General features: G+C 40.9%; 1 protein-coding gene across 7 annotated transcripts in view; it reads left to right on the plus strand.

The window, feature by feature from the left end:
• The first annotated feature begins 1,315 nt into the window (after positions 1-1,315).
• The window catches only part of LOC110089523 (C-signal), a 64,925-nt gene continuing 53,343 nt past the window's right edge, over positions 1,316-12,897 (plus strand). For 2 of the 7 annotated variants that reach the window (XM_078380381.1, XM_020812658.3), the window contains exons 1-3: positions 1,348-1,576; positions 4,665-4,716; positions 5,035-5,222. In XM_078380381.1, the coding sequence (XP_078236507.1) occupies positions 1,433-1,576; positions 4,665-4,716; positions 5,035-5,222 (384 nt within the window). In that variant the 5' untranslated portion in view covers positions 1,348-1,432. The other 5 variants (XM_072980828.2, XM_020812660.3, XM_078380382.1 and 2 more) reach the window with 5 other exon arrangements.

Here is a 12,897-nt window from a genome sequence, read left to right on the forward strand (position 1 = left end):
CTTGAGAGGTGGTAAGTGCTCCAACACTGGAGGCATTAAAGAGAAATTTAGACAACTGGCAGATATCCTATGATTTGTATTCCTGCATCAAGCAGGGGGTTGGACTTGATGGCCTTATAGGCCCCTTCCAACTTCACTGTTCTATTCCATTCCTTTAATTTCTTTGAGGTCTCAGGAACAGTATCTTAGAATGCAGATACTTCATAATGAATTAATTGTCTTTGTAATGAATTCTTCCAAGATTATTGAGTTGTAGCAAATTAATGTTCTTTTGGAATATTCTAAAGCAAACATTTACTTGAATGTTCTGGTTTAAAAACTTTGACTTAATGCTCTTGAATGCTTATCTGATTACTTGCTTAATGAGGTTGAGGCCTAGGCACAGATCAATACATCTTGCTCTTTCCTGCTGTTATATTCTGCAAAATCTTAAATTTCTCTGGTAATTACTTTTTTCTAGGTCCTCAACTTTGTTTTGCAAAATCAGTTGTAGTTTTTTTTAAACATGTCTCTGATAATATGTTTATTATGGAGTCCAAGCTCTAGGACTCCATTAGCTGATTTTTTCTGTGCTGGTTAATTTTGTAGTAGATACAGCAGACAATTTCTGACTGAGGGACAACATCTAGTTCTCCTGTAATTCCAACCTGAGTTGCTGGAAAAGGTCTTTTATCAATTTTTCCAATTCTGTGGCTGTTCTGTTGCTGTTCTGGCTCCCATTTAACTCGTTTAGCATTCGCCATTTAGCATTCTCTGATGCCATGTCCATATCATTTTTTTTGTCCTTCCCCACGTATGCCTTCTGTTTGTTTTTCAGTCCAAATAGTTCTTCAGATCACTTTCTAGTTCCTTTACCACCATTTGCTTCATTTATACCACCATCCTGATTAACAGCTTTTTGGTGAAACTTAAGGAATTATTCTGCTGATCACTGTGAAAACTCTCTCTCTCTCTCTCTCTCTCTCTCTCTTTCTCTTATATTTGATACAAAGTGAAACAAATGGTAAACGTGGAACAAGAACCTACTGTAAAGAGCAAAATGAACTGGCTCACAACACCTAAAGGATATGAAGAGCAATCTTAGTCAAGCACAGCAGCTCTGTGGGGTCTGTGGCAAAAATGCTTCCCTACTCTGTAATCCTAGATACTTTACATGGCAGAGTCAGGGACTAGAGCACTGAACTATGGACTCCTGTTGTAAAACCTCCCCCAGCTTAATTGCATCATCCTGCAAGGACACCCATTCTGTTCAATGTCTCAGATGCATGATTAAGACGTGCTCTTTCCAGCATAAACACGGATATAACAAGCCCAGGCACATGAACATAGTATGCCAAAGGTAGGCACACCTTTTTCTCAGCAAAGCTGGTTTATATTTACACAGTCACTCAACAAAGACCATTTACTGAAAGGCTGAGAGTGAAAGGAGAAGATGGCTGTATTAGCTCGTAGCATTCTGGTGACAGGTTCAAACCGTGGAATTGGCCTGGAATTGGTGAAGCAGCTCGTGGAGATGTCTGATCCTCCTGAACACATCTTTGCAACCTGCCGCGATCCTGATGGACCCCGAGGAAGGGTTTGTAGATAAGGCAATGTATACAATATGGGAGCACATTTTGGAATATGTGTCCTGATATAAGAGTTGGTGATAAAAGGCTTCTCTTGATAGAACAAGTTGCTGTGGAACTTCTGTGTCTGGCATAATTTTGGTCAATTTTGATCTGTATCTGAAACGATACAAACAGCATAACTTGTTGAATTAGCATTTATGTCCGAAATAGCAAATGCAGCAGAGAGAAAGCCATCATAGGTCCAAGGCTACCAACTCCTTCAAAATGAGAAGATGGAATACAGTGGTGCCTCGCATAACGAGCGCACAGTTTAACGACGAATCCGCATAGCGATCGTTTTTTTGCGATCGCATTGCGATGTTTAGATAGGGTAAACATCGCATTGCGATGATCGGTAAGCGTTTCACTTACTGATCTTCGCATTGCGATGTTTTTAGAACAGCTGATCGGCGGTTCCAAAATGGCCACCGGGTAAAAAATGGCCGCCGCAAGCATTTTCGCACGGTTTCCTTGCTTACCGAGGCGGCGAAAATGGCGGTGCTATGGAGGATCTTTGCTCAGCTGTGAGTTTTCACCCTATAGGAACGCATTAAACTCCGTTTAATGCGTTCCTATGGGGTTTTGCTATCCGTATAGCGATGTTTCCGGATAGCGATGATTAATCCGGAACGGATTAACGTCGCTATGCGGGGCACCACTGTATTTTTAAATCAATCTACATGACAATAGTTGTCTAGTCCCTATTTACATCATATTTTGACTACTGCAATTTGGTTCACATAGGGCTACTCTTGAAAGTTTTATGGGATCTTGTATTGATGACGAAGTTAGGCAGCTAGTTGGTGCCTAGTATTGTTTTCACATTACCTCAGTTCTTGAAGGATCAGCATTAGGTGCTGATTTCTTAGATTGTGACTACATATTTAAATACTTGGGTTTGCTCTGCTTATAAAACAGGTTAATTTGAAGGATTTTTTTTAACTGACCACATGCTCGACTAGTGACTCAGCTGCCATGCAGGAAGGCTTGTCCTTCTTCCCACTGCCTGAAGTGGCCAGGCAAGCAGGAAGAGAGTGGAGCTTTGGGAACAATTGGAAGGATGAGTGAGGCTGCCGTCGCTGGTGGATGCATGAGTGGATGGGCTGGCCACAAGCACCAGCCCCTTGTTAAGTCCAGCTGCATGGAGATATTTATATACAAATATGAATATCACCATCTCTAATTGTGAGGCATTCTTGAAAAGATGGGGGACATATCTATAGGTGGTATTTTAATGACATAGGCAGTCAGGTGTGATGTTCAGGACTGGAATGGGGTGGGGACATCCAAAAGCAAAGTCCCACAATGATGGTTTACTGTGAAGCAGCTTTCTCATTAAAAAGTCAGACTACTACATTTCTGAAAAATTTCTCTCTGGTGACATAAACTAGTTTAAACTAGTTTAAAATTACATTCCACTGGAGATGAGGTAATTCCTGCATGTTTTATTTGAAAGTAAAATAAAGGAATATCGGATGGATGATGGGATGTGGTGGTCCCTGTTATGAAATAATTTTGAGTTTTGAATCATTATGCATTTTGTAAAATCACTGTTCAGACTTTTGATGTTCTGAGACTATGAAGTAGCTGTCCAAGTTATTTTTCTATAGAAATGTTTTTCAGAAACACAGTAGTCTGAGGATTTAAATGACAAAGCAGCTTCACAGCAAATAATAAAAGGATCAGTAGAGGAAGGAAGGAAGGACAGAATGCAACTTGCATTGCACCCCGTATGAACTGTGAACTCCTGAATTAACCTGCAGTCTCTATGTGAGCAATTTCAAACGTAATACAGGCTGCAAATCACTTTCTGATTCAGCTTGAAATGGCTAAATGACTTTGATCTGGCTACCTGAAGAACTGCCTAATCTGTTACAAATATGTTTGATTGTCAAGATCTTCAGGAGAGGCCCTCTTGAGAATATATCAACATTTGTAGAGGTCTGTTTGACAAGGATGTAAGGGAAGGCTTTCTCCTGTGTGACTTGTAGACTGTGCAATGTACTTCTCTCAAAGCTACAGTCCACTCTCACTGCTTTTAGGAAGAGTGTGAAGATACATATTTTTAAATTGGATTGTAATATATTTAATTCATCCTGATTGTTTTAAATGTTTGTAGACTTAATTGATTCTAATGGCTTGTATTTTTGTCCTTAGTTTCTTTTAGTTTTCTTTTAGTTATTCTTTTGTTGAATTTGCTTTCATTTGTTTTTATTATATTAATGATTATCGCAGGCCACCCTGAGCACTGCCTAAGAGTGGGAAGGCAGGGCCTCTGGCATAAAACCACTGAGGGCATGTTGAGACACAGGCAATTGAAGTAGTCTAATTGCTTAAAAGGTTCTAAAGTGTGATCTATTTTATCTCACACGTGAGTAATCCTTCTATTCGCACTGGAGACATTTCTTCTCCTGTGCAAAGGGTCTTTAGACAGGTCTTTAGATTGCTCCAACTTGTCCCCCTTTTTACTGTTGACACCCCCTTCTTGCCCACTTCCCTGCCATTTGTCACCTGCCGGTCACAGCAACTCCTCTCCCAATTTTCCTCCCAGTCAGTCAGTGCTGCATCAGATACAATACAAGTATTGAAGGGCAACTCCAATGTATCTAGAATTGTGCTGTGTCAGTTAGGGAACGGTTAAAGAAGACGAAAACAGAGGAAGGGGTTTCTCCATCCTCCCTTTTAATGCCACAACCGACTCCATACGTCACAGGGTTGTCACCACAGAGTGCACAGCCCACAGCGGTGTTTGGAAACAGATTAACCAACTGCATGAGCTACAGAATTGGATAATTAGGAACACTCTGAATCATGCCAAATAAACTGTAACCATAGTGTTGTGCCAGAAAGACACAGCTTTTAAAAAGGGCAGGATGGATCGCTCTTATTCAAAATACCTGTGGTCACTGTCATTTGATTTGACTAAATTCAACCAAAAAAGAAACAAACAAGCCAATTTGAATGCCCCCTCAGACTATGTTATAACAATCCATAATAATCCCCTATTCTTTTGATCTATTCCTAACTCCAGAACCTTTCTTTCTCCAATTCCAGGCCTTGCATGATCTAGCTGACAAGCACCCCAGCATTCATGTGGTCCAGTTAGGTATGGAATTATTCACTTTCCTTTTTTTCACAAGCAGGAATTTGCTCTTTCCCAGAGCATCAGTAGAAGAAACCTGGTTATTTAAATGCTCGTGTCATATTTTGATACCTCCACTTGTATATTTTGCCATTTAAATATTTGTACCTGAGTTGAAATGTAGTGTAACAATCAAATAGTAGAGAAAAATCTGGAGTGAAGTACATAATGGAGAAAGATATGTTGGTGGCTCATACACATTCGACAATTTAGGCACTACACCATAGAAAAATTTCAGTTTTCAGTCTGATACTTGGGTTTGCTGTCATTTCTAAATGGAAGAGGTGGAGAACCAATCCAGTGTGAAGGCTGCTGTGGCAATTGTACAATCTTATCTGGAAGGAAAGGGCCTGAATCTGCTCATCAACAATGCAGGCGTGGATACCTATGATACATTGCAAACTGTGGAGCAGCAAGAAATGCTTTGTACCTTCAATATCAATGTAGTGGGACCCATCCTTGTGGTTAAGGTAAGACTTCTGTTTGTTTTGCAGCAGAAGGAGGGCAATGGATAGCAGATCTAGTTATGTAACTTAGAAACACAATAGAATTCATGTATTGGTAGGATTGTCAGGTGCAGAGTGTCCCATTCCTTGAGATTTTTGGCCACAACCTAAAACAGCGGGTGGGTCCTTATGGTATCTCAAAAGTGGAATAAGAAAAGGTTGAGAGAGAGGCAAATATAAGCAGGGCTGTCAATAAAGTGGAGCACTTGAGGCTTTCCCTGAGGGTATTGAAATTTAGAAGAAACCACAATCTAGAGGGTAATTGTACTGATTTGTGTCAAGAAAACAAACAGCAATATCTCCTGGACCTATCCGCCTTTTCTGAATGGTGTAACCATTCTCTTTTAGGGGGACACCACTTTGCCCTCCTTCTCTTTCATGAGTCCTTGAGCACTAAGAGGGGTTGAAAGTAGGATTCTGTGACTGATCATGACCACTGGAAAATGTATAAATCAATCTGCTTAATGGCAGTGATTGTAAACAACAAAGAGAGGGAAGTTGCCAGTCAGTAGGCAAAGACTAGTGGATAGAAGGTAGGCATACCTTCCCCTAACCAGTGCCTTCTAGCTGTGCTGGATCATAAGTCTCATAATCCCTTTCCATTGCCTGAAGAATTCAGAGTTAAGTCCAAAACATGTGAAGAGCCAAAGGTTTTCTCACTCCATAACTAAGCAATCCTATGTAATCAATAGGAGTTTACACAGCAGCCCACAAAAATATAAACTCTGCTGCTGCCGGGTTCTGTTGATTACTGCTTTTGGGAACCTCTCCCAAACAGATACCTACCTGTTGGCTAAACATGCATCGGATGTGGCACCTAGAATAAGATGGGCTTTGAAAGAGACCAGTGGGTACAAATTATTAATTATAATTATAATTCAAAGAAAAAACACAGAAACAGATCTCAAAGTCAACAAGAATTGCCATAAGGAAGAGTATTAACATTGAAAATGATATGATGACTGTCGTGCACCCCCAGTGTCCCCTGTTTGTTTTCCCTCTCTCACAGAGTCAACTTCAGACACGACTTGTTCTTTTCACCCTTTTTCGCTGCCACCAGAGGATATTACCATCACAGTACCAATCATGAATCTCTCTAGTTCCTGGTGAACCTTTGTTACATACAACCCTGTCACTCTGTATAGTGTGACCGCTTGAGGGGGTCCATCACCTGTCTCAGTTTTGTGCACCACTCCCTTTGTTAGCCCCAGTTTATTTGAAAAGACCTACTTGTATTTTAGTAGCAAGGCCCTTGCTTCCTCTTTTCGTTCTGTGGTTAGCGTGTCACAGATCTTAACATCCCCTGGTTTATATTGGAGTTTGCCCCACCTTCCCAATATGGCAATTCATGTTTTTCGTTGTCCCCTTCCTTCTTGGCATATAGGACCACTATTTATTTTATACAGTAAGGTTTTATCATGTTAACATGAACCACTTGTCGACCATCCTCTCTCTCCTCCTGAATTATGTAATTTACTTCATTCATCTTGGATATTATTCTAAAAGGACCTGCCCAGTTTAATTGCAGCTTATTCCCTTTTATAGGCCTCAGCATCAGGACTTCCTCTCCCGGACTGAATGATCTTTCTCTGGCCTTTTTATTGTACCATAACTTTTGCTTCCCTTGCTGGCTCTGCAAATTTTCTGTGGCCAACTTCAGAGATTGTTGCAAGGAATTCATTAAATTATCTATGTACTGGATCACTGTCTCAGGGTCTTCTCCCTGTTGTTCCTCCCAATTTTGTCTGAGTAAATCCAAGGGTCCCCTCACTTTCTGCACAAATAGCAGTTCAACTGGACTGAAACCAGTGCTTTCCTGGGGTACAGGGTTTGTATCTTATGATCCCAGTCGTTGGAGTTTTCAGCCGTATAAGCTCTGATCATTCACATTAGGATCCGATTAAATTTCTCCACTAGTCCATTTGTCTGAGGATGGTATGGGGATGATGTAATATGAGCTATGCCACAAAGTTGCCACAGCCTTTTCATTAATCTGGAAGTGAATGATGTTCCCAAATCACTGAGAATTTCTGAAGTGAAGCCCATGCGACACATATAGTTCACCAAGGCATTTGCCACAGTTTCGGTCTCTATATTTCACAATGGAATGGCTTCTGGATATCTGGTGGCATAATCTATTATTGTTAAAATGAAACGGTTTCCCCTTCTCGTTACTTTAGATAATGGTCCCACAATGTCCAGGCCTATGCGTTGAAATGGGGTTGCTATAATTGGTAAAGGGCACAATTTAGCTTTAGTTTTGTCATTGCCTCTGAGATATGTCACAGCTTTGACAATATGATCTTATTTGCTTCCCCATCCCAGGCCAGTAAAAATTTTGCGCTATATTCTGCTTTGTGTGTGTGATCCCAAAATGTGCTGCAAAGGTGTTTGTATGTCCCCTTTCTATGATCTTTTCCCTGTACTTAAAAGGGATGACCAGTTGTCTGTGGATGCTTTCCCCTCCCCTCTTAGGATTTAACAAGACCTCCCTATATAACAGGTCTCTGTCCACAAAGAATCTTTCAGGGTACTCAGGGGTTATTGGTCCTTCTCTGGCCAACTTAAAGTATTGTTGTTAAATAGAACCCCATCTTTGTTTTTGTCTAAAACTGTTTTCATGAGGATTCCTTATATTCACCACCTCAGCTAGTTCATTTGCTTCATTTTCTCCCATTTCTTCATCAGGGATCTCACATTTTTCCTCAGATGTTTCATTCTTTTCTATCTGGGAGCAAGTAGTTATCAAAACACTCTTAACATGCTCAGATAAATCCAACCCAATCAAATAAGGGGCAGGAATTTGATTTGTGATGTCTACCTTCCACATTCCATTCCACCCTTGATATTTCATGTGTACTTTAGCCATGGGTAGAGTAATTAATTCGGTCCCTATCCCATTTATGGTTATTTGTTCATTTTTTATGATATCTCCCTGAGGGACAATATCAGAATGACACAAAGTTGCTTGAGAGCATGAGTCTCTCAAAGCTAGATACTTAGTATTATTTATATAAATATTTTCTCCAGAGTAATGAAGCAGCTCCTGGTTGCTTTTAATAAAATAACATTGCACAACATTTGCTAAAGGCGGCTGTTCTTCCTGGCTCTCTGCTCTAACAGCCACTATGTCATTTTCAACTGCCTCAGCATTCTCTCTCTGCTGTTGCATACAGTACACTTTCTTGGACAAAATTCCCCATCCTTTTTGTTGACTAAATTCTTTATTCTTTGATGTCTGACATTGGGAAATTAAGTGTCCTTTTTTCTCCATGCCCATAGCAAGTTTTTGGGGCTCTTTGTTCAAAGTATAGGGGCTTGTCTCCCCTTTAAAACTTTTATACCTCTGTTGATGTTGCTCTGAGGCTTGGTCCCTAAAATGGCTTCCAGTTGCCTGTTTGTTTCTGGGGTAATCCCTCGGCTCTTTCTTTCTGTCCCCCCAGCTTCTACCACCAAATTTTACCTCAGAAAATTTTGGGTTTTTGATATATAATCAGCCGCTTCGCTTGCTGTACTGTTTTAGGCTTTTAATCTCTGACTAAATATCTTAGTTCTCCAGGCAGAACCAAATAGAATTATTTTAGTCCAATAATATTTTTTATATCCTCTAAAGTTTCAACATTAGCTTGTTCTTGCCATTTTCCCAAGTACCTGACTAGATTTGCACCTAATTGAGAATAGGATTCCTCAGTTTTTTTTGTCAGTGCTCTAAATTTCCTTCTGGGGTGCTCAGTATTGATTCCAAATCTCGTGAAAACCAGTTTTCTGAATGCCTCATATTCTCTTGCTTGATCTTGTGGCATTTGACAATAAATCTCAGCTAGTTCCCCACTTATTTGCTTTCTAAGAATAACCATTTTCTCTTCTCCTCTCACATTATAGTCCCAGCATGCCTGTTCAAACAGGATCAAGAATGCTTCTGGGCAATCACCCTTTCTAAATTGAGGGAATTTCTTAATGTCCACTTTTGAGATCCTCTCAGTTGTATTATTATAATTGCTACAGTTTAGAGATGCCAATTCCAATTTTTTTCATTTCTAATTGGTATTCCATTTCTTTTGCTCTCATTTCCAGTTGTCTCTTTTCTGCTTCAGCTCTTTCTTTTATTTCTAACTGTCTGGCTTCAGCCTTAGCCCTAGTCCTTATTTCTAACTGTCTGGCTTAAGACTCAACTTTGAGCTGTAATTGTTATCTTTCTTCAGCTCTGGCTTTTTCTCTTATCTCTAATTCTTTTAATTTAAATTCCTGCTGCAACCTCCATCTTTCAAATTCTTGTGAGGTTAACCCAGTTTCTTCTCTTGGGGTTTCCTCCTGAGCCTCTTCCTGCTCTATCATTTCAAGAGAGCACTCCTCCTCATGAGGTAAACTTTGCACATCAGATACTTCCATCGCTAACCTTTTCCCTCGCTTAGAAGGCATGTTTCTATGTGTTTCTTTGGACAAGCTGGTTGGTTTGTTCAGAGGCAGTTAGGGAAGCCTTGGTTTAAAATACTTTTTTCCTTTTCAGCGTTAGAGAGATTGAGACCCTGTAGCTCTCTGTTGGCAGCTCTGGATGGCTACTTTATTCCTTTAGGCCCCTACTCTCGCTGTTCCTGTGTCTGAGATACTGTTTATCTTTGCCTCCAGGCACCCAGCTGTTTTAGAAATATTTATCTTCTTTAAGTCTCAGTTAGTTTCAGTCACCTCAGCTATTTCTCTTGACCCTGGCTTCCACTTTTGTCTCCTCAGCACTCGCTTTTCTCAGAGCATTTTGTTTATTCGTTTAGTCGTGTCCGACTCTTCGTGACCCCATGGACCAGAGCACGCCAGGCCCTCCTGTCTTCCACTGCCTCCTGGAGTTCTGTCAATTTCATGTTGGTTGCTTCGCAGACACTGTCCAGCCATCTCATCCTCGGTCGTCCCCTTCTCCTCTTGCCTTCACACTTTCCTAACATCAAGGTCTTTTCCAAGGAGTCTTCTCTTCTCATCAGATGGCCAAAGTACTGGAGCTTCAGCTTCAGGATCTGTCCTTCCAGTGAGCACTCAGGGTTGATTTCCTTTAGAATTGATAGGTTTGTTCTCCTTGCAGTCCAGGGGACTCTTCAAGAGCCTCCTCCAACACCACAATTCAAAGGCATCAATTCTTCAGCCGTCTGCTTTCTTTATGGTCCAGCTCTCACATCCATACATCATGACAGGAAAAACCATAGCTTTGACTATTTGGACTTTTGTTGGCAAGGTGATGTCTCTGCTTTTTAAGATGCTATCAAGGTTTGTAATTGCTTTCCTCCCCAGAAGCAGGCGTCTTTTAATTTTGTGGCTGCTGTCTCCCTCTGCAGTGATCATGGAGCCCAAGAAAGTAAAATCTGTCACTGCCTCCATATCTTCCCCTTCTATTTGCCAGGAGGTGACGGGACCAGTGGCCATTATCTTAGTTTTTTTGATGTTGAGTTTCAGGCCGTTTTTTGCACTATCCTCTTTCACCCTCATTACAAGGTTCTTTAATTCCTCCTCACTTTCTGCCATCAGAGTGGTATCATCTGCATATCTGAGATTGTTGATATTTCTTCTGGCAATCTTAATTCTGGCTTGGGATTCCTCTAGTCCAGCCTTCCGCATGATGTATTCTGCATATAAGTTGAATAAGCAGGGGGACAATATACAGCCTTGTCGTACACCTTTCCCAATTTTGAACCAATCCGTTGTTCCATATCCAGTTCTAACTGTGGCTTCCTGTCCCACATATAGGTTTCTCAGGAGACAGACAAGGTGGTCAGGCACTCCCATTTTTTTAAGGACTTGCCATAGTTTGCTCACACAGTCAAAAGCTTTCGCATAGTCAATGAAGCAGAAGTAGATATTTTTCTGGAACTCTCTGGCTTTCTCCATAATACAGTGCATGTTAGCAATTTGGTCTCGAGTTCCTCTGCCCCTTCGGAATGCAGCTTGTACTTCTGGGAGTTCTCGGTCCACATACTGCTGAAGCCTACCTTGTAGGATTTTGAGCATAACCTTGCTAGCGTGTGAAATGAGTGCAATTGTGCGGTAGTTGGAGCATTCTTTGGCACTGCCTTTCTTTGGGAATGGGATGTAGACTGATCTTTTCCAATCCTCTGGCCACTGTTGAGTTTTCCAAACTTGCTGGCATACTGAATGTAGCACCTTAACAGCATCCTCTTTTAAGATTTTAAATAGTTCAACTGGAATGTCATCACCTCCACTGGCCTTATTGTTAGCCAGGCTTTCTAAGGCCCACTTGACTTCACTCTCCAGGATGTCTGGCTCAAGGTCAGCAACTACATTGTCTGGGTTGTCCGGGATATCCAACTCTTTCTAATATAATTCCTGTGTGTATTCTTGCCACCTCTTCTTGATGTCTTCTGCTTCTGTTAGGTCCCTCCCATTTTTGTCCTTCATCATGTTCATCTTTGCACAAAATGTTCCTCTAATATCTCAAATTTTCCTGAACAGATCTCTGGTTTTTCCTTTTCTGTTATTTTCCTCTATTTCTTTGCATTGTTCATTTGAGAAGGCCCTCTTGTCTCTCCTTGCTATTCTTTGGAAGTCTGCATTCAATTTTCTGTAGCTTTCCCTATCTCCCTTGCATTTTGTTTCCCTTCTCTTCTCTGCTATTTGTAGAGCCTCGTTGGACAGCCACTTTGCTTTCTTGCATTTCCTTTTCTTTGGGATGGTTTTTGGTGCTGCATCCTGTACAATGTTATGAGCCTCTATCCAAAGTTCTTCAGGCACTCTGTCCACCAATTCGAGTTCCTTAAATCTGTTCTTTACTTCCACTGTGTATTCATAAGGGATTTGGTTTAGATTATACCTCAGGAGCCCAGTGGTTTTTCCTATTCTCTTCAGTTTAAGCTTGAATTTTGCTATGAGAAGCTGATGATCAGAACCACAATCAGCTCCAGATCTTGTTTTTGCTGACTGTATAGAGCTTCTACATCTTTGGCTGCAGAGAATATAGTCAATCTGATTTCGATATTGCCCATCTGGTGATTTCCATGTATAGAGTCACCTCTTGTGTTGTTGGAAAAGAGTGTTTGTGATGACCAGCTTGTTCTCTTGACAAAACTCTATTAGCATTTGCCCTGCTCCGTTCTGAACTCCAAGGCCAAACTTCCCTGTTGTACCTTTTATCTCTTGCCTCCCTACTTTAGCATTCCAGTCCCCTAGAATGAGAAGAACATCTTTCTTTGGTGTCAGTTCTAGAAGGTGTTGTAAATCTTCATAAAATTGTTCAGTTTCTGTCTCCTCAGCAATGGTAGTTGGTGCATAAACTTGGATTATTGTGATGTTGAAAGATCTGCCTTGGATTCGTATTGACATCATTCTATCATTTTTGAGATTGTATCCCATTACAGCTTTTCCCACTCTTTTGTTGACTATGAAGGCTACTCCATTCCTTCTACGGGATTATTGCCCACAATAGTAGATATGATAATCATCTGAGCTAAATTCACCCATTCCTGTCCATTTTAATTCGCTGATGCCCAGGATGTCAATGTTTATTCTTGCCATCTCTTGTTTGACAACTTCCAGCTTCCCAACATTCATAGATCTTACATTCCAGGTTCCTATGCAGTATTTTTCTTTGCAGCATTGGACTTTCCTTTCACTTCCAGGCACGTCCACAGCTGAGCGTCCTTTC

The sequence above is a fragment of the Pogona vitticeps genome, chromosome 10, assembly GCF_051106095.1.
Source record: "Pogona vitticeps strain Pit_001003342236 chromosome 10, PviZW2.1, whole genome shotgun sequence".
NCBI classification, from domain to species: Eukaryota; Metazoa; Chordata; class Lepidosauria; order Squamata; family Agamidae; genus Pogona; species Pogona vitticeps.